The sequence below is a fragment of the Ostrea edulis genome, chromosome 2, assembly GCF_947568905.1.
Source record: "Ostrea edulis chromosome 2, xbOstEdul1.1, whole genome shotgun sequence".
NCBI lineage: Eukaryota > Metazoa > Mollusca > Bivalvia > Ostreida > Ostreidae > Ostrea > Ostrea edulis.
The window spans coordinates 44,654,077-44,677,156 of record NC_079165.1 but is presented as its reverse complement, the minus strand read 5'-3'; the positions used below and the strand labels follow the sequence as shown (position 1 = coordinate 44,677,156).

Below are 23,080 nucleotides of genomic sequence, written 5' to 3'. Positions count from 1 at the left end.
AAGCTTCCTGACATAGTGCAGATTCAAGTTTGTAAAAATCATGGCCCCTGGAGGTAGGTTGGGTCCACAATAGGGATCAAAGTTTTACATGCAAATATATATGAAAAATCTTTAGATATATTAGGCCAAGGTGACTCAGGTGAGCAATGTGGCCCATGGGCCTCTTGTTCTACTTACGGACTTTTAAAAGTCATTTTTTGATCTACAAACTTGTATCAAGGTCAAGTAACTCCAGTGACCTCTGACCTTTGAATATAAAATTGGTATTGCTTAAAAACCAGGTCTGGAAGAGGCATGGAGTCTCCAGTGACCTTGACCGTGAACATACAAACTCATATAACTTTAGAACTAGAATTGATAGAAACATGGGGCCTTCAGATATGATAAGAGGATGATAACATCTACAAACTAGTATCAAGGTCAAGTGACCTTGACCTCTGAAATTAGATCATAAACTTGATATTACTTGAGAGCTATAGGTCTGATAATTAGATGGGATCTTCAGAAATAATTAAAGGATGATGGGATCTACAAATTGGTGTCAAGGTCAAGTGACTCCCTTGAACATAAATCTGGTATAACTTTAGAACCAGGACTGCTAGAGACATGGAATCTTCAGAAATGATAAGAGAATGTAGTGACCTACAGATTAGTATTTGGGACCTACAAACTAGGATCAAGGTCAAGTGACACCAGTTCAAAATCAAAGTCTTCCCGATCTGCATTAGTCAAATGAAGTTTAAATTGGCATGGATTCTGTCAAGGGAGGAAAATAGTAGTACTCTGAAAAAACCACTTTTATACAGCCAGTACTTTGTTTGGGAGACTTTGTAATTGGTAGATTATAATCATATTTTGTCTAATGTATCCATTTTCTGTGGGAAGGGTGTTCATACTGTAGCAATTTTTAAACCATGAGAAATGATAATAAACAATTAAATTCTCTGAAATCCTATCAGTGTAGTGTTTAATATATTGAGCATCACCGGACATATCTTATAATTGATTTGATTGATTCATTTAAAGCAACATTTTCAATAAAAAAAAATATACTGTACATGTACTAGATGACCATTTGATTAGACAACTTCTGGTTTGATCTGGGGAAGTCTGTTCTTATATAGTGTGCCCCGCGGGGGGTATTAATCCCAGAAGGACAGTTCTAGATTTTCCTTCCACAGTTTTCAAGTGAGGACCCTTTTATTTGACAGACTGAAAGTATTTGTATGGGTATGGAAGATGTGCATGTGGCATGGATTTTGATTTTCTAAGAAAATTTCATGTTGTTGAATGTAGTCCATTTTGAGGAAATATTATATTAGATAAAGGACATGGTTTGTCCTTGTAACTCCTCTCACAGTTTAGAAGCTATGATATTTGTAAATACATGTAATTTGAAGATGTGCATAGTGCAAGGATATTGATTCTCAACAGTTTTTAATTTTCTATTTTACACACAGAACTCTTGGTTTGTCTATCTGCCTCCTGTCACAAATACTATTGAAGCAAATTTCTCCAAATTATGGCATAGGAAAAACACCCTGTGTAAGCATTTTCACAGGTGTATTAGGTACCGTTTGCAGTACTCTTGTTTATCCATATTTCAATGCTCATAAAATATCTTGCAGCTCATTAATATTTTTAACCACTGCTTGTTTTAAGCTTAGTCAGAGCACGACATGCAGTGGCCTTTGGATATCACAAAACTTTAACAATGGAACTGGATGTAATGGTATCGTAAAAGCATCAGAGTAATTACTTTCTGACTTCTTGTATGACACTCTTTATTCACGGATTGCATCATCAAATCTCAAAACGAGGCTCGGAATGCAAATCAGATTGCGCGAGTGGTAGTAGTTTTTAACTAGTTTTTTAACCATGTTACACATGATACTGCCATGGGAGCCTGACAAAATAGCTAGTTATAAGCATCCCACTTGATTGACTGAAAAGTGATGCCATAATGTAGATGAATTTACAAGACTGGTCAAACAACCACTTATAGAAGGAAGCAGATTCTAGACAGTGGCTTTAACATCTGTCCTTCTGCATGTCTGTAACACCTTGGTTTCTAGACAATATTTTAATGTAACTGTTTGTGTATGAAACTTTTATTATATCTCATAGTCTACATTACTTGAGGTTTAGGTCCAAAGGTCAAGGTGAAAAGGTTAAGTATCAGATTATGGTCTGGTTTCCAAATAATATATTTCTCAATATTACAGAAGCCGAGAGGTGCCAGGGTATAGAATTAATATTTATTTAACTGGCGGCTGCCACTTAATTTATGTGGCAGCCGCCATTTAATTTAACTGCAGCAGCCGCCACTTATTATCTGGCGGCCGCCATATAAATTAACTGGCGGCCGCCACTTAATTTATATATGACGGCTGCCAATTGCAAAAACAATGTCATTCGTATCACTGAGTGATTATTTTGGAAAGATTTAGAATAGTAGACAAACACGCAGCATCGTTTTTCAAAGTGTATAGGGACAGTCGTCGGAGAAATTGTCTTCTACAATTGTTGACAAGCAGAAAAGGAACCTAAAATGTCTCTTTTGCCCAAACTTCGTACTCCTAAATTGGAGGGAGGGGGGAGCCCTTCAATTGATCAGTTAATTCATCATTACATTTTACCATTCATTACTACCACCAAAAGAGTGGGGTGGGGGCCAATCTGCCAATTAATCTTATTTCACATGTGAAAATAACTTAGTTTGCATGTGAAAATAACAGAAATTGAACGTTGTCAAAAAAATGGAGGGTAAGCCTCGTGGTTCTACGTATTTAACAGTACAATAGAAAAACAATAATTTAATGTTCTTAATTGTATATATATCACATACATATTACTAAGCATTGGGGAGGGATTGCACCCCTTTCACTTTGAGAGAGAGATAAAGAAACAGAGAGGAGTTGAATAACTGGCAACAGCCATATAAATTATTTAAATTGAGTGGCGGCCACCATATAAATTAAGTGGCAGCCGCCATATAATGAACTGGTGGCCACCAAATAAATTAACTGGCAGCTGCCACATAAATTAACAGATAATAAGTGGCGGCCACCAGTTAAAGTAAGTGGCGGCTGCCAGTTAATTTATATGGCAGCCGCCAGATAATATGTGGTGCCCGCCAGTTAAATTAAGTGGTGGCCACCACATAAATTAAGTGGCGGCCGCCAGTTAATTTATATAGCGGCCGCCAGATAATATGTGGCGGCCGCCAGTTAAATTAAGTGGCGGCTGCCACATAAATTAAGTGGCGGCCGCCACTTGAATAAATATTAATTCTATATCATGGCACCTATCGGCTTCCGTACAATACACTGTGAGCTTAAGTAAAGAAACTTCACATGAAGTGTCTCCATGACTTAAGGTGGCGCATTACACCAAAATTTTATTAAATGGCTCGTTGAAATACCTGAAGGATGATTTTACCAGAGTGATACAAGCTCTCAATTATTTTATTTGAATTTTTTTGTGATTTTTTCCGGAATGATAAAAAAGGTGTTTGTTTGCAAATATATGGAGCGCCAAATTAACATAAACTCAAATAATTGAAGATATCTTCAATTATTTGAAGATATCATCAATTCAATTATTGCTCTCTTTAATTGAATTAATGTGCACATTAAATCAATTATTGCTCTCATCAAATGAATTAATGCGCACTTTAATTCAATTATTGCTGTCATCAATTGAATTAATGCGTGCATCAATTGAATTAATGAGAGCAATAATTGATTTAATGCACGCATTAATTCAATTATTGCTCTCTTCAATTCAACTGATGAGAGCATCAATTTCGTAGAAATATTGCTTGCAATAATTAATTTAGAGCTCAGTTTAAATAATTTGATGTTCTCTTTAATTCAATTGAAGATATCTTTAATTATTTTCAATGCTTTTGTATAAGGAATTAATGCATGCATCAATTCTTTTAAAGAGAGCAACAATTCAATTAAAGAGATCATTAATTCAATTGTGGATATGTTGAATTGAAGATATCTTTAATTATATAGTTGCTCTCTGTAAAAGAATGATTGCTCTCTTCAAATGAATTAAAGATATCATTAATGTGCGCATCAACAAAGGTCTTTTCACAAGAAATGAATGTACTAAATATAAAAGCAGTACCTTTTATGATTTAAACATATGGCTTATATTCAAATTTTTTAAAAGTAGGTCATAGGTCAATGTTTAGGGTCATCAAGTTCTACCTCTTCTGCTGTAAAAGATATGACCAAGGTTAAAGTTTAAACAGATGGAAAGACAACAGACAGACAGGCCAGAACTATATGCCCCCAACAATTAAATCTTCTATTTGAGGGGGAGGGGGGCATAAAAATCCTTAGTCTGCTTTTTGTTAGATAGAAAGAAAAAAAATGCCCTCCCTCAACTATTTTTTACAAAATTGGCCCGAGAACCAAGTGATTAATTTTCCTTGGCTTAATTTAAGCCACTATAGAGTGCCTGTCCTACTTTTTTAACACAGTGGAAACCTGATGTGAGTTAACTCACCATTACCTGGGCTATCCCAGATCCATTGTATAGTGTGAATTGCACTGAGAGTATAACAACCAAATAAAAACCAACTTAGAAGCCAGGTAACTAAAGCTGAATGCTTGTATTTTGTACCGTATTTATCAAATTGGCAGCACTAGTTATAATTATTTTCATATGCACAATTGTATCACAGACTGTAAAAGTGTATATGTTAAATAAAAAGACAGGTTGAATGCTCATGCAGAACTCACTCATGCTTATGGAACTCTAGGAAGGTGTTTCGTGATCTCCTTTCATTTTTCTGCATGGCGTACAACATGGACAGGAAAATATACAGATCTGGATAAACTCCACATAGAGGCTCTCATCGATTTAATGCATGCATTATATCAATTATTGCTCTCTTCAATTGAATTGTAGCATGTATCAATTCAATTGTTGATATCATTAATTCATTTGAAGAGATCATTAATTCAATTAAAGTGCGCATCAATTCAGCTGAAGAATTAATGCTATCATCAATTCAATTAATGCGCGCAATAATTCAGAATTGAAGATATCATTAATTATTTGAAGAGATCTTTAATTCAATTGTTGCGCGCATCAAATGAATTGATGATATCTTCAAACAATTGAAGATATCTTCAATTATTTGAGTTTATGTTAATTTTGCGCTCCATACAAATAAAATATTCTAGAGTCCAAATGTTGCTGTGATTTGGTGCATATTATGAATATCTAATAAAACATGCGTAAACAACTTGGATAAATGTTATGAATTTTGAAATTAAAAAATTTGAAAATTAAAAAGGTTATTTGTTAATACATTTTTTTAAGTCTACGGATAAAATCTTCAAAAACATGTCTGTTAGAAAAAAGATATATCGGAGAAATATATCTTAAAAAGAAATTGAAATGAAATTGTCAACATTCAGAAATAATTGCGATTTTTCAAAGAGCTAGGTATGTTTGTTATCATAACTAGGCCCTGTAAAATACTTCAAAAATGAAGAATAATTACAAGAAAACGACAAAAGACATAGGGAAAAATAAATGTGTTCTGACAATGGCATATTGTGGACATCGTATGTATTTAATTTGATTAAATTTGTAGACAGGGCCGATTTTGCTCCCCAACGTACCTAGCCCTTTGAAACAAGCCCAATCAGAATTATAAAAAAAGTACTCATGTAGAGCATTGTAATTAGAAAATTACATATGGTTTACAAATTAAATGAATTTATAAAGGAAACTAACTTCTTGATGAAAAGTGCCTACAATTAGCAACAATATGATTATTTAGCAATTTCTATCAATTTCAATCGGGATCAGTACTTTTTTCTCTCGTTTGTTTCAAGTCTAAAATATAGCGAATATATCTGAAATTTGGACATTTCATTTCAATTTCTTTTTGAAATATATTTGTCTAATGAAAGGTAAAGATAACGAACAGTGATCTATCTCATAACTCCTATAAGCAATACAAAATAGATAGTTGGGCAAACACGGACCCCTGGACACACCAGAGGTGGGATCAGGTGCCTAGGAGGAGTATATGCATCCCCTGTTGACTGATCACACTCGCCGTGAGCCCTATATCTTGATCAGGCAAACGGAGTTATCCGTAGTCAAAATCAGTGTGCCAAGAACGGTCTAACAATACGCAAGTTCCGAGTTACCCAAAAGTTATTTCCCTTTGTCAAACTCTTTCGCATTTTATGACGTATGGTGGGTACACAATGTATACATTATATCGTAGACTGGCATTGTACATAACGATTACGTACGATTAATGTAATAAAAGCGTAACTTTTGTTTATATCAATCACTGGTATGCATATTCTAGCCATATCAAGCATAACTTGTTTGAATAAGATCATCAAATTGGCTATTGAATCATTATTCGTTTCCTCTTCTACATGAGTGACGCTTTTAGCAAAGAAAGATGGCAATTAACAATATTTGTTTGAGCCATTTTGTTATCCAATACTCATAAACTCACTAAAGTTGCCTTTTCCCTGTGATAGGATGGTCTCAGAAACTCTGGATATCATCTTTTAAGAAATAATACAACGATAGTAATTAATTAGCAAATGTACCCACTGTCGTCATATTTTACGTCATAATTTACGGAAGAGTTCGACAAAGGGAAATAAATCTTGGGGAACTCGGAACTTCCATATTGGTATGAAACGTCATACAGCATTTGACCCAATGTAGGTTGTATTGGCAAACTAGATCGTTATAACGACCATATAATTTGCAAAATGCTGAAATTAAACGAGACTGTTGAAACTCCTGCACCATTCACTTGCTCTCTAGTAGTGGTCAGTCAGGTTTGATTGAGAGTGGCCAGACAGCTCAGTTGGTAGAGCACCTGACTAGAGATTCAGGAGGCCCCAAGTTCGAATCCAGGTCTGGTCCATTGCATTTTTCTCTCTTCCTGTTACATTTGGTGTCATAGACCAGCCCCTGGAACTGACAAGTGAAAAAGCCAGCCAGGGGAAAAAGATCCTGGGTTAATGTCTTCAAATGTGAAGACATTTAAGGAGGGAGGAATGTAGCAGTCGGATGGGTTCAATCGCCGGTAGCAAGTAATTAGCTCAATTGGTAGAGCACCTGACTAAAGATACAGGGGGCTGGGGTTCGAATTCTGGTCTGGTCCTTTGCATTTTTTCCCTTCCTGTTACATAGTACATGTATTATAAGTATATGTTATAGAAAACCAAAATTTGTAACATTTATTAATGTATACAATAGTAATAATAAAACACAAAATTAGGTGAAATCACTCAAGTTTTTATTTGAAATATGAAAAAAATTGCCAAAAACAGAGAATATAAATTGCATCACAGATCATCTGACAAATGAAAGAGCTTAAATTTTCATTAGAGTTATAACACATTTCAAGTGACATCAATTAATGTTGATACAAGTAGGTAAGTAAATGAAAAACACACTTGCTATCGTAATATGTTGCTATACTGTGAATTAAAGAGAGATTTGTGAACATACTGGTGAATAATAGATTGATTTACTTCTTGGCAATTTTAAAACTACTAAAGTAAGAGTCTTGTAAAGCAATATAGTAGTATAAATGTAAGTAAGATGTGCATTATGGGACATCATTATCATAATGAACAAACAGAATTCCTTGGTCTATGCTTCAGGGATCACATATAGTCAGTAGGAAGAACAATATGTATGCACAGGCATGTCTTTATATATAGAACCCTTTCTGGCTAGAAAAATCCTAGTTCAATAAATGTTTAACATATTTAAGTTTTCCACAATTTCAAGTTCATCTCTTCACTCAATTTAAATCATAGAAATGACAAGAAGTAAATCAAAATTACATTTTAAAAAACACCGTAATGACTCAAACAATAAAAATTTTCAGGACAAAGAAGCTAATTACATGTAGAAACAAAACAAATGAACAAAAAACAGCAAAATTTCTAAACCAATTAAAGCTTGTGTATGCCTACAATAATTCGTTTAACTACATTATTGTTATTTGGATTAAAAAAACTGAACTTCATTTGTTTGAACAAAACATTTAATCCTTTTCATCAAATACCGTATAATGGACATTTTCTGCAGTTGGAAATTTTTGCGATTTGATCCATAAATGGTAGCAAATTACATTCCGTGATTCCAATTTCTGTGGTTGCATTATATCTGTATATACCTATGAGCATGCAAATATATTTTGTGGTTGTAATTTTTGTGGATTTTTCTTATCCGTAAAAAATGAACAACTGCAGAAAATACCTGTTATACAGTAATTATCAGATGCTTTAGTATTTTTTAAACATGTAATAGTTAAAAAAAAAAATAAAAACCAATACTTATCATTAAAAAGTCTTTCTGAATTGCTATAATTTCTTTACATTCCAGTTAATAGTGGTACATGTATTCATCAACAATTTGGTGACTTTTACAGATGTGGCATTTTCTTTTGTTTTGGAGAGTTATTATTCCACCTTGACCAATTTCAACTGGAAGATGGTGATTTTCTGAATTTCACTCATGTCACAATGGATGACTCATGTCACAAGGCCATTTTTGTAGATGCTGATCTTTCAAACTCTACTTGACAGAAACGATTAACCATTTCACACACACAAAAATTTGTCCATTCTAACTATAGGACAAAAACAAAAGATATAAAAATTTGATGAATATCAGGGGTTAGATGTTTTATCCCTGGTAAATTTAGTGTAGGTACTCTCATTACCAGATAAAAGTTTTGCCCAAAACGATATCATTCTTGTATAAGTGTTGTAGTTAGTATTTCAAAACCTGAACATAGGAATTTTTCAGTGGATTTTTCCCCTTTAGTAAACAAAAAGAAAAAGTCAAGACAGTCCAAACCTAAGGTCTATATAGCCCTGATGGAGTATATTCATACATCTAGTCTTTCCCAACAATTGCCAGTAGAATTTTCTTGTAGTCGCCAGAAGTATCATCTTTTATCCAATTATACAAAGTTTGTTTTGTCATCTCTAGGAAACACTGCTTGATCTGAACCATATCAATCTGGAAGAAATAACATACAAGAACATCATATGGTGTCACAGGGGTACAATTAATATCAAATCCCCATAAGGACTACATAAAATTTTGTTTTAACTCCATCATCACCCATCCACCCCCACCCTCAAAAAGTTACAATAAAATATTATGCAATTCACAATCCAACAATGTATTTTATAAAGCAAATTTCTGAAAAATACAATATAATGGAATAACCATGACCTGCAAATATCAACTTGGGTGACTATGATCTAAACACTATTGTTGTCTGCAACATTTGTACCTACAGATCTGTATCTCTCTGGGAAAATATTGGGACAGACCAGAGAGCCACAGGTCCACCCATCAACCTTCAATTTATGACGCAGAAAAAAATGTGCATGGTTGAGGCCTTGTATCATTGTATTCTTGCATGGCTGTCTCAAATATTTGATATAAAAGAATTCCCAACATATTTTCTCACTATATACTTGTGGCCCTACCTGGGAAACCTTGCATATCAATATGACTAATCATGGCCCTGTTGTTCCCAAGATTTTTTCCTATACATTCCCATGTAAAATTTTGATCTTGTATTGTGGCTCCACCTGTTGGGGCCTTAATTTGAACAAACTTGAAACTACACTACATGTATGTAAGAAAGCTTTCATGTAAATTTCAACTGTTTTGACCCAGTGGTTCTTGAGAAGATTTTCAAATGACCCCACCCTATTTTTGCCTTTTCTTGATTATCCCCCCATTGAAGGGGCATGACCCTTCCTTTGAACAAGAGACCCTTGGGCCACATTGCTCACCTGAGTTACCTTGGCCCTGTCATTGTTCAGCTGTTGTAATTTTTAAAAGATTTTTTTATCAATTTTTATTCCCATGAAAATTTTTGACCCTGTGCCCCAACCTAGTCCCTATGGATCACAACATGACTGAAAATGAATTCACATAACACAGAGATGCTTCTGCAACACAAATATGAGAAACAGGACCTTGCTGCTCTAGATAAAACCAAGGGTCATGGTATGAAATGAATGATCTTACCATAAGAAAGTTACATGCAAAATATGAAAGCTTTATCTTAAATAGTTCAGGATATATTAAAAGGTCAGATTCTTACTAAAAGTAGGTCAAACTTCCAGGTCAAGGTCATGAGGTCAAACAAGGTATAACAAGGTCTTGCCATAGACATCTATATACTAAATAAAAAAGCTCTACCTTAATTAATTTTGGAGATATCGAATAGATCAGATTTTTAAAAAGTAGGTCCATTTCCAAAGTCAGGTTTTTAAAAAAGTGGGTCACAGTCACAAGATCAAACACAATTGTATCACAAGGTCTTGTCATAAAGAATCTATATACAAAATATGAAAACCTTACTTTGAATAGATCTGAAGATATTTAACAGGTTATGTTTTCTTTACAATAGGTCAAATTCCAAGGTGACAAGCTTAAAGGCCATAGTATCAAATGAAAGGTCATATCATAAGAAAAATATTTTTAAAATATGAAAGATCTGCCTTATTTTTGAATAGGTCAGGAGATATTGAATAGATCAGATTTTAACAAGAGACCCATCGCTCACACGAGTCAAGGCCCATATTCAAAGATTTTTCCTATATATTCACATTTAAAACTTTGATTCCTATTGTGGCCCCAACCTACCCCCAAGGGCCATGATTTTTACAAACATAAATCTGCACTAAGTCGGGAAGCTTTCATGTAAATCTCAGCTTTTTTGGCCCAGTGTTTCTTGAGAAGAAGATTTTTAAAGGTTTTTTCCTATATATTTGTAAGTAAAACTTTGATCCCCTATTGTGGCCCCATCCTACACCCAGAGGTCATGACTTTAACAAACTTGAATCTGCACTATCTCAGGAAGCTTTCATGTGAATTTCAGCTCCTCTGGCCCAGTGGTTCTTGAGAAGAAGATTTTTAAATGACCCCCACCCTATTTTTGCATTTTTGTGATTATCTCCCCTTTGAAGGGGGCATGGCCCTTCATATGAACAAATGTGAATGCCCTCTACCCAAGAATGCTTTGTGCCAAGTTTGGTTCTGGAGAAGAAGATGAAAATGTGAAAAATTGACGTCAAAGCTGACGACAATGGACAAATTTTTATCAGAAAAGCTCACTTGTGCCTTAGGCTCAGGTGAGCTAAAAAGACAGAAAATATAGAATTTTGGTTAAAAACATGATTTTCAAACATTTATTTCATTGGATATGAACAAAAGACTGGCAGATTTGTGATCTGCAGATTAGTAACCCAATACTTTATCCACTGAACTACAATTATAGACAAATAAATCTCGGATACAAATAATTCAACAAAACATTTAAATCACCATCTTGTGACATAAAGTCATAAAAAATATAAGTCTTGGTGTAGTGAGCAACCTTAAAATTCTTTTATAGGTGAGATCACATCACAGTGAAATGCAATTTTCTATTCGAGATTTTGAAGGGCATTACCAAATGAATTTTTACAGTTTTTAAAAAGAGCTTGTTGCTCATTATAGAAATAATAGTCAGTCATGCAAACAGTTTGCCTGCTTGATGTCCAGGAGTAAAGATTTTATAAAATATGTTACATTTTCAACATATGATCAATTTACCTCCATTTTAGGACCATAAAACTCTTAACATCTTTATCTTTTAATTAGTTTTATGACCCTGGAGCTCAAACCTAAAGTTCACATTGTTCATTATCATCATATAAACAGTTTGTCTGCTTGATTTCCAGGAACACAGATTTTATACTGTATTTTCAATGCTGTAAACCACCTTCTATTTGTGTGCAAGAAATTTTTGCAATATTAATGTAAGAACCTTGTTGTTTAAGATTATCTCTGTCATCAAAATTATTTGCTGTGAAACAGTTCATCACTGATAAATCGCAAAATAAAGTTGTTGAAAATAAGTTTGTTTACAGCATATTTATGACCAATCTATCCTCACCCATGTACCTGAACCCTTGGGTCATGGATTTCACAATTTTTGTATAACGCTCCATGCCCATGACATCCAAACATTTTGCTTCCTTCTCCAGAAATAAAGAAGATTTTCTAAGATATAATGCATTTTCAATCTAAAACCTACCCTGGGACATGAACCCTGAACCCAGGGGTCATGAATTTCACAGGGTTTTTTTGGTTGGGTTTTGTTGTTGTTGTTTTTTTGTATAGGGCTTCTTGCCTATTATAATCATGCCAAAAGTTTGACTGCTTGATATTTGGAAGTAAAGATTTTCTAAAATATGATGCCTTTTCAATATATGACCAATCTAGTCCCATCCTAGGGCCTGAATTTTGAAGTCATGAATTTAAGATTTGGTAGAGGGCTCCATGCTCATTATAATCATACCGTATCAGCAAACTCAAAGAAGTCTTTCAAATGATAAAGACAATAATCACTATAATAATTTTGGCCCCACCCTGGAACCAAAACCTTTACTCCCTGGGATCAGGAAATTTACAGTTTTGGTAAAGGAATACCCACTCCTTTTAGATAACTATTAGTATCACTATCATTAAAGAAATTATATAATTGCATGTATAATTTGCACATATACACTATATATAGTATAATATACCAAGTTTGGCCCCACCCTGGAGTCAGAACCTCTACCCTGAGGATCATGAAATTTACAATTTTGGTAGAGGCCTTCCTGTTCTGTATCACTATGCATTTAGTTTTCCTTAAAGATGTGTGACTGTAGAGTAGACTTTTCTTTTTTAAAATTGGTCATTTTTTGCCCTGCCCCTGAGGCCCCAGGGGTGCAGGAGTCCTGAAATTTGCAATTCATATCCCTCTTGTCACAAACATTCTTCATTCCAAATTTGAAAAGAATTGAAGTGGTAGTTATCAAGAAGTTAAAAATGTTCAATTGTTAACACACAACAGACAATGAACATCACATGGCACGACGGACAATGACCAGTTGCAATAGGTCACCTTAGTAAACTCTAAAAACCTGAGTAAAAACTAACAAGAGGCCCACAGGCCTTATCGGTCACCTGCATACTAGTGAAAAATTATCACTACTCCCAAGGGCTATAAAATCTAGAAATTTTTTTCCTGTTCTGAACATCTAAGCTCAATTCTAATGTTCAGCAACAGTTTAAAACAAGATGTGTTCTTAAAACTTCACTGCCCTCAAAAGTGCATACACTGATGAAAGGCTTTAAATAATAGACCCTGTGTATTAACATTAAAACATCAAAAGATATAAAGTCATAACCCTGGGTTATAAAGCATGCATTTAGATTTTATACAATATCAGCACACTTACTCATAAATACTATATACCAAATTTGGCCCCACCCTGGGGGTCAGAACCCCTACACTGGGATCATCAAATTTACAATTTTGGCAAAAGACTACCTGCTCTATCCATTTAGTTTCAGTTTAGTATCAATAGCACTAAAGAAGATGTTATTTAAGTGTTTTACACATAAACACTATATACCAAGTTAGGCCCCGCCCTGGGGTCAGAACCCCTACCCCGGGGATCATGAAATTTACAATTTTGGTAGAGGCCTTCCTGCTCTACATCACTATGCATTTAGTTTTTCTTACATGTGTCGGGTTCTAGAGAAAACGATTTTTGAAAATTGGTCAATTTTGGGCAGTTTTTGCCCCACCCCTAAGGTCCCAAGGGTGCAGGAATCCTTAAATTTTCAATTATATTCCCCTTGTTCCAAATATGTTTCATATCAAATTTGAAAAGAATTGGAATGATAGCTATCAAGAAGAAATTAAAAATGTCTATTGTTCACACATTTAATAACTGACCATTTTGGCCCCATCCTGATACCAAAACCTCTACCCCTGGGATCATCAAATTTACAATTTTGGTAAAGGACAAACTGTGCTTCCTAAATATCTATTCAGTTTCAATTTAGTATCAACAGCACTAAAGAAGATGTTATTTAAGTGTTTTACACATAAACACTATATATCAAGTTTGGCCCCGCCCTGGGGTCAGAACCCCTACCCCGGGGATCATGAAATTTACAATTTTGGTAGAGGCCTTCCTGCTCTACATCACTATGCCTTTGGTTTTTCTTACATGTGTGTGGTTCTAGAGAAGAAGATTTTTGAAAATTGGTCAATTTTGGGCAGGTTTTGCCCCGCCCCTAGGGCCCCAGGGGTGCTAGAGTCTTGAAATTTACAATTTAGTTCCCCCTTGTCCCAAAGATGCTTCATACCAAATTTTAAAAGAATTGGCATGGTAGTTATTAAGAAGAAGTTAAAAATGTTCAATTGTTAACGCACGACGGACGACGACAGACGACAACCAATTACAATAATTGTACATTCAAAATGTGCTTTTATAATATCAAACTATACATGAGTTCATTCTATACTGATACCGTTTTATCAGGTCTCCTCATATTGTTTGTATAGCAGTGATAGTGGCATATTTCTGCCATCCATTTGTGAGCCTTTGTGTTGATGTCAGATCATTTTTTGATGTGTCAGATAATAAATTGTAATTTTGGACTTCACCAAGATATTGGTTTAAGAATTGCATGGTAAATGATACCAAGATCCTGGTTATAAAGATTATTATTTGACAAGTCAACATTAATATTTGACATGCATGGTGACATAACTAACAGTGGTTAGCAGAGAATCTATCATCATAAAATTCATTTGACCTAGTAACAAAAATTTACCTCTGATCTCGATACAACTACGCGAATAAGATCTGTATCATGGGTTCCAAGTCCCTTCATGGTCCATACAAGGCGTTCAGCGAAATACTTAGGGCGACATTTCAGGGCCATTACTGCAAGTAAATCAACATAATATCATGTTTACATAAAATATATACTTTATGATAGATGAATGGCAGTGAATTATAAACAATTATTAAAGTGGTTACAGTAATTGAATTGTTTTTCTTACAACTGTAAATGTACTCACCCATTGTTAGAAGTCCTTTACCAAAGTTTCCAGATGTTTCTCTGTCAATGGTGTTCTCAATGTCTCTTTGAGTGATCTGACATGAAATACATGAATTCATGAAAACAATGACTTGTATTTGTGCATCATATACTAGCAAGAGAAACATAACAGACAATGATTTCAATGAAAAATCAAAGATAACGAACAGTGATCAATCTCATAACTCCTATAACTTAAGCAATACCAAATAGAGAGTTGGGCAAATACGGACCCCTGGATATACCAAAGGTGGGATCAGGTGCCTAGGAGGAGTAAGCATCCCCTGTCAATTGGTCACATCCGCCACGAGTCCTATATCTTGATCAGGTAAATGGAGTAATCTGTAGTCAAAATCAGTGTGCCAAGAACGGCCTAACAATCAATATGAAACAAGTCAGACAAATTTAACCCAATGATAAGGTTGTATTGGCAAACTAGATTGTTATAACGACCATAGAATTTGCGAAATGCTGACTTTAAACAAGATTGTTGAAACCCCTGCACCATCAACTTGTTTGTCAGTATATAGCCTGCCTTGATTTAAAAACTGATCATATACAGAACAAGCTCTTGTGTATCAAATTAGTTGAGAGATATAAACACCATATGCAGGTGATAATGGAATATTGCTACATAAATATGGGAAGTTGACGATGGAGAAGCTGAAATCATCCCGTTTATCATGAAGTTGAGTTGTTAGTTTGCCGTTAATATATATTTTCAATAAAATATCTAAGTATAAAGCAGAAGTGGATGACTCTGTGTGTGGCGTCTTTTATTTCGAGTTCACAGGGATATATCGAATCGACATATGAATGAAAATTATTATTGTTAATGGATAAAATGTCGTAGATATATCTAAATGTCGCATTGAAGGCCACAGAGATTTTTTCTTCTCACATAGAAGGTTTTGAATAAATTCTGCTTCATAAGAATATTTCTAAAAAGTCAGCTAAAAAAAGGAGCAGAATTCGTGCCCATGGGAATTCCAACAGACTGTTGGACAAACTGATCACCAAAGACTATGAAGATAATATCAATGAGGAACTCCAGCATATTTTTAATTTCAAGTTCAGAGTACTTGTGCATGGAATCAGAATGGTGTTTAACAAAGTAATTCTTTGGATGACTGATGACTAGATATGAATATTTCCGTTTTCCATTTTTGTTGAAGAAGCAATTGTTTATGATATCAAAAAGTCTAGTCTTTAATTTATCGTGAGGAATGGTCTTGTAAAGTGTTGCATGAAAAGTTGTACTTTTTGATGTTGTTGATTTGAGAAAAGCTTTGTGATTTTAGTTTACTAAAAGTTCTTTAGAATTTTTTAGAATCCACATTTGATTTACACCACTTCTGGCATATGTAGTGGCCCAGTACCATTGAAGTTTCTCCTTCACAGCTGTTAATATTTTCGTGAGGAGCAAAGATAAAGGCTTGGTAGAATACTTACTGGATCCAGCAATGTATCTTTGTTTGTAAGGGTTTTTATGAAGTTTAGGAATCCAGTATAGGTACGGTAACTCATATTCATCTAACCCATTGACTGGGATTTTAAATGTGTCTAAAACTAAAGCATGCTTTTGAAAAATTTCATCTTTTGAAAGGGCAGTTGAAGTATACTACTAAATACGATTACCAGAAGAGGAATTAATGCCAAGTTCGTTTAAAATACAGTTGTAATAATGAGCCTTACAAACAAAGACAATGTTGTAATAAGCTTTGTCAGCTGGAACCAAAATATATTCCTCTTGAAACCTATCTAATTCTTTTATCACTTCTGGTTTACTAAATATTACTAAATAAGATTATTTCTGATACGAAATGATAATGAAATATGCTTTTTTCAAAGCAAAAATCACATACCACTCAAGCAGAAAAGATAACATGTAAAAGAGAAATTTATATGATCATAACATATACTAGTATTTTTAAACATGTATGTGTCCCTATACATACATAGTGTTAAGATACAAAATAAGACCATTGAAAGAGATTGCCAGTTCCCCCCTCCCCACAGTCGTCCAGATCCCAATATAAATATTTAAATTGATGATAACTTGTAGTCAGTTCCTACATCCTACATCCATATTTTTAATTTTGATGTACCTCAAAATCTTATTTGATCAAATACTTGAACAAAGGCCTACCCTTCCATTACATTTTACTGAATTTTTCGAGATACATTGCAAACAAACTAACAAACTAGATGGAACATAGACCCCTGTAAGAGATAACAAGAATATCAGTAAAATTGATGGATGCTCCCCAAACTGCATCTAATCGATGTACTTCATATGACAAATGACTTGCACAATGATCAATAGTTGCTGAAATATTAAATATCAAAGGTAAGTCAATTTCAGCTTTTCTGGCCCAGTGGTTCTAGAGAAGATTTTTAATTGTAATTATCTGCCCTTTGAAGGGGACATGGCCCTTCATTTGAACAAACTTGAATCCCCTTCGCTCAAGGATGAATTGTTTCCAGTTTGATTGAAATAGGGCCAGTGGTTCTGAAGATTTTCCTATATATCTGCATGTAAAACTTTGATCCCCTATCGTGGCCCTACCATACAACCGGGGACCATAATCTGAACAAATATGAATCTACTCTATATCAAAAAGCTTTCAGGTAAATCTCCACTTCTGACCCAGTGGTTCTTGAGAAGATTTTTAAAGATTTTCTTTATATATTCGCATGCAAAACTTTGATCCCCTATTGTGGCTGCAACATACACCCCCAGGGGACATGATTTTAAGAAACTTGAATTTCAACTATGTCGGGAAGCTTTCATGTAAATTTCAGCTTTTCTGGCCCAGTGGTTCCTGAGAAGATTTTTTAATGACCCAACCCTATTTTGGCATTTTTGTGATTATCTTCCCTTTGAAGGGGGCATGGCCCTTCATTTGAACAACCTTGAATTCCCTTCAAGTGAGCTGAAAAAGTGCGGAAAATTAATTCAACTGACTGACGGACAGAAAGACAAACAGACAGACGGACGGAGTGCAAACCTAAAGTTCCCTCCGCCTTTGTTGGTATGGGACTAATAAAATCAAATTTAAAAGATGTCAGTTAGATTAGCAATGACATTTATGGCTTGGTTTCTTAAAGGTCATATGAAACGATTTCTAACAATGATATTTTACTTTAAAAACATAAAGATGGGTATGAATGAAGGTCAAACAGTGTTGAATAAAAAATTATTGTCTTTGGATTGATAAGAAATAAAGCTGTAAACTTGTACATAGAATGAATTTGTTACCCGCTTATCGTTCTTGATTATGTGTGTTTGTGACGTCACAACGACCCATCAATGTAAACAACGCAATGAAAATAGTGTAGGCCTACCGTTTTGTTCAACGAAATATCTCACTGCATTTAACGGATATGGACTAATTTTTGTTTTCTGACGAACTGTCCGATTTTGTGGTTCAACAATATCAGTTTAAACCAGTCAGGAATGATGCACGGCAAGCGAATAACGTTCTTCAACAGAGGATGATATTGAAGAAGTCAACACTGCACAGGCACCTGAAGTATGGTCACTACTACCCCCTCCTTTTCTGACTTTTTTATCGGGGATAATTTCTCCTCCAAAATGCATGGATTCCTTGTCTATCCCATGCAAATTTCGATTTATGTAATCCTTTCCCACTTTTTGTAAGCTTTAGAGATTGACCTTCTACCGGTAACAATAAAGCTTGTAAAAGGCCAATCTCTAAATCTTACAACAAGTGGGAAAGTCAAACAATTACATAAATCGAAATTGGGAAGGGTTAGACAGAGAATCCACATATTTTGGAGAAATTATCGCCGCAGAAAAAAAAAATCAGAATGGAAAGGGGGGGGGGGGGGGGGTACTGTCATACATCATGCAGATGCCTGTGGATTTCAAGACCCCATGCCATCAGATACTGAAGTTTAACTATCTATTTAAAAAGATTAGTTCTAGTCGTTTGAACTCGTGTACATTTCATTTATGAAATAGTTTAAAATCTGTAATGGCAATCCCATTTTCCTTTTTATAAGATGATTGATTGAGATTGAATATTGTTTTACGCCCCTCTCGAGAATATTTCACTCGTATGGAGACGTCACCACTGCCGGTGAAGGGCTGCAAAATTTAGGCCTATGCTCGGGCTTATGGTCATTGAGCAGGGAGGGATTTTTATCGTGCCACACCTGCTGTGACACGGGACCTCGGTTTTTGCAGTCTCATCAGAAGAACCGCCTCTTTTGACAAGCAAAGGGATACTGCTCAAGGACCTATTCTAACCCGGATACCCACGGGATAGGAATAACCACAATATTGAAATAGCGCTAAAATATTCTTGTAAGTGTAGAGTACCCTAAATGTGGTAAATTTATCATGGATGTCATCTGCTGTACTTGTGCACGGTTCTTCATAATTAGCTAGTGTTTCCTCATGTGTCCCAATTTAAGTATAAAATCGTTGTTTTAATGGGAGAGGGGGGGGGGGTGCTTCTATATTTTTCAATCGTAAAAAATTGCTTGCGTTTATAATTCTATAGCAGGTATTTACTTTCTCACTACATCCCCGCTGTTCAAATATTATTTTAATGAGAAAAAAAAAAAAATTTTTTGATAAGCATGTTTAGTAATATCAGTACTGATATAGTATATGGAATATAAATTATAATTTCTGTATGATACTTCATGATGATTTTCTTTTTGAATTTCAGAATTAAAGGTTTATTTACAATTTTAATTCAACTGAATTTTACAATTAATAATAAGAAAATAAAAATTACACACTTTTGGGATACTAGTGTAGGTACATGTATATTACACGTATAGGCCTAATAAACATGAAACTATACGAATGCTGTTGACTGATAGAGTTTGTAATGTAGATAAGATATGAAAATAGAATATAATTTTGAGTAGATTTATTCAAAGTTCACGTTCATTGATGAAATGTTTTTTTGTGATTACAATGATATCCAACCTTTGTGTAATTTAGTAATACATACCAGTGTCTTTGCTTTAACTAAGTGGTTTACTTTAATTTATATTTTAATTTGTCTCAGTCTTTGGAAAATATAAAATTATTGGCACAGCGTCTGATTTGAAATTGATCTATTTGTGTCCACATTGTTTGGCTACCGACGGATGTAATGAAGTGCAATGTTCATGGCAACACTGAATCCATCGCGTCGGAGATTTTGTATACCCATATATTTTTTTCTTCTAAATCTGGTAGGCCTATCCCTTGGGAAGAGGTATATATTCACCCTCTTCTACAACCTAACACATGTACTACAATTAAATGCAGTACACTTTGGCATTTTTCAAAGCTATGCAGTTTTAAAATACTTCGTTATAGGCCTATATCATGTTATATAAGGCCTAGTTGTTTACATCACAGTGGGTCTTTTTGACGTCATCAGCAAGGGAGATCAGCCGCGATCATCAAAAATAATTTTCGTGATCGAGTACATTTGATCAGCTGCTATGACGTTATAATGCATTGAACAAAAAAATTAAAAATGAATTATTGTTTAATAAACCTTGATTAATGAATTTCCATACATAACTCAATTTCTTCAGATATCGTTTCATATGACCTTTAAACAAAATTCCTGTTTGACCTATTTCTGACCACAGTGCAGAACACTTTTGTGGGAGATGAACCAAGCATTTGGAAGTCCAGTTGTAGGAAATTGACATGTTATGCAATCAAAACAATGGACTTCAATTGGAGTGAATTAAATATTAGACAGAATTTATAGGCCTAGACCTGAAAATCTGTACAATTTAAGCCTATTATTTTGCGTGAATTTTGATGCACAGGCATGACAGCATGATTGGGGTTGGAAAATCATGAAATTTGGTGTAGAGTCTATACATATCACATGTACAATCATGGTCTGGTATGTACTCACAATACATTTTAAAATCAAAGGCCAAAACTCTAAAAGGGTCTCAGAGTCGACTCATCCATGATTTCCAACAAGGGAGGTTATATACATAAAGGTAGGTAGCCTAGTGGTTAGGCTGTCAGACTCTCGACCGATAGGTCGTGGGTTCGAGTCCTGGCCGCGGCAGGGCCGACGTTGTGTCCTTGGGAAAGGCACTTTACATGAATTTCCTCAGTCCACCCGAGTGTAAAAGGGGTACCTGGCTATAGACAGTGAAAGATATTGTTAGAATGTTAGTGCTCTAGCGCCTGTAACGGCAGCTTGCACTGTATGCTTCCCAGGAAGCTGAGAAAGTTCTAGATTGATATAAGGTCTGCCGGGGTAATAATGTATTGTAAAAGCGCTTTGAGCAGCTGGAAAAAGCGCTATATAAAACCAATCATTATTATTATTATTAGAACAGGAGGTAGAAAACCTGAATATTAAGTTTTGTAAACATCTACTGGGTGCCGTAAAAAAAAGTACTAATGCTGCAATAATTTCTGAATTGGGTAGATATCCTATGTTCTGCTCTATAATCCAAAGTATTTTACTATATTGGCATAGACTTGAGAATTGCCCAGAATCATCCCTCTTATAAAGTGCTTATACAGAAAATATCAATGTGAATTCATATGATATAAATTGTTGGTACAAAAACATTAATCTCTTTAGAAAAAAATGGGCATTTAATTGGTATCCAATTGCAAAAATCTCAAATTCTCATTTTTCAAAAAACAATGAAGAATCAAGTACGGAAACAATTTTGACTTTACTGGTCAAAAACACATGAAGATCAAGGGTCAGAAATCAGGAAAACTCACAACATATTTTTTGTATAAAGAAAACTTTTATATGGAAAATCACATATTTATAGAATCCCTAGAATTCAGAAAAACTCTATTTCAAATAAGTGCACATGACCTTCAAATTGAAAAGGAAAATATGAATTTATAAAAAGCAATACTGGCCAGAAGATTCCTCTAGAAAGAAACAAAATAATATGTGAATTATGTAACCTAAATTGTATAGATGAATTTCATTTCCTCACTAATTGTCCATTCTATGTTGAAGAAAGAATTAAGTTTTTTCATGATATATACAAGCTCAACAAAACTTTTATCTATTTAACAAATAAGGACAAATTTACTTGGTTGATGATTAATGAAGACAAACCAGTAATTGTCAAATTGAGTGAATATTTAGTTAAAACTTTCAGAAAAAGAGGTGATGCTTTAAAACATATGTTGGTACAATACTGATATTGTCCATTTACTTACATATACACCTGATTGGCAATTCGTTTCCCCCATATGCTACATCCACATGTAGTTTGCAGTTATGTAATCTGTAGTTAATGTTGTAAACTTTTTTGAAATTTCGTTCTTTATAAGCTGTCTTGCTGTTATGCCCTCTGGGCCCAAAATTGGAATAAACTTATCTATACCGCACAACCAGTGTACCAAGTTTGATGTCTGTCAAGCAAAGAGTTCTCAAGATATTGAGCGGACAGTATATTCCTATGTCCAGTTTGACCCTTGACCTTTGACAATGTGACCTCAAAATCAATAGGGATCATCTTCTCCTGAAAATGTACCAGGGTACCAAGTTTGATGTCTGTCAAGCAAAGGGTTCTCTAGACATTGAGTGGTCAGTATATTCCTATGTCCAGTTTGACCCTTGACCTTTAACCATGTGACCTCAAAATAAATAAGGGTTATCTACTCCTTAGGGTGTACCAGTGTACCAAGTATGATGTCTGTCAAGCAAGAGTTCTCAAGATATTGACTGGACAGTATATTCCCATGTCCAGAGTAGATTGACCCTTGACCTTTGGACCTGAAAAACAATAGGGGTCCTCTTCTACTCATAACCAACCCACACATGAAATATCATTACAATCAAGTTAATGGTTCTCAAGATATTGAGCGGACAACATGTGGTCTACCGACCAACCGACACTGGTACAAAGCAATATGCCCCTCTTCTTTGAAGGGAGGCATAATAAAAGAAAAGATTCTGTGTTTGTAAATGTAATAAAAACAATGTTGAGCTATCTGTGTCAATTTTCTTATTTGAGAAAATCATTACATTAGTTTTATTAAGGTTAACAGTTAATGTTTCCTTTGTGCAATATTCAGTATCAGACCTGCCATCTATGGAGTGCAGAG

General features: G+C 34.7%; 1 protein-coding gene across 3 annotated transcripts in view; it reads right to left on the bottom strand.

The window, feature by feature from the left end:
• Positions 1 to 7,287: 7,287 nt before the first annotated feature.
• The window catches only part of LOC125679074 (annexin A5-like), a 75,221-nt gene continuing 59,428 nt past the window's right edge, over positions 7,288 to 23,080 (bottom strand). For all 3 annotated transcript variants that reach the window (XM_048917996.2, XM_048917997.2, XM_048917998.2), the window contains exons 13-15: positions 14,969 to 15,044; positions 14,719 to 14,831; positions 7,288 to 9,051 (exon numbers count right to left, since the gene is read on the bottom strand). In XM_048917996.2, coding sequence (XP_048773953.1) covers positions 8,926 to 9,051; positions 14,719 to 14,831; positions 14,969 to 15,044 — 315 coding nt within the window. In that variant the 3' untranslated portion in view covers positions 7,288 to 8,925. The remainder of the gene's footprint in view (positions 9,052 to 14,718; positions 14,832 to 14,968; positions 15,045 to 23,080) is intronic.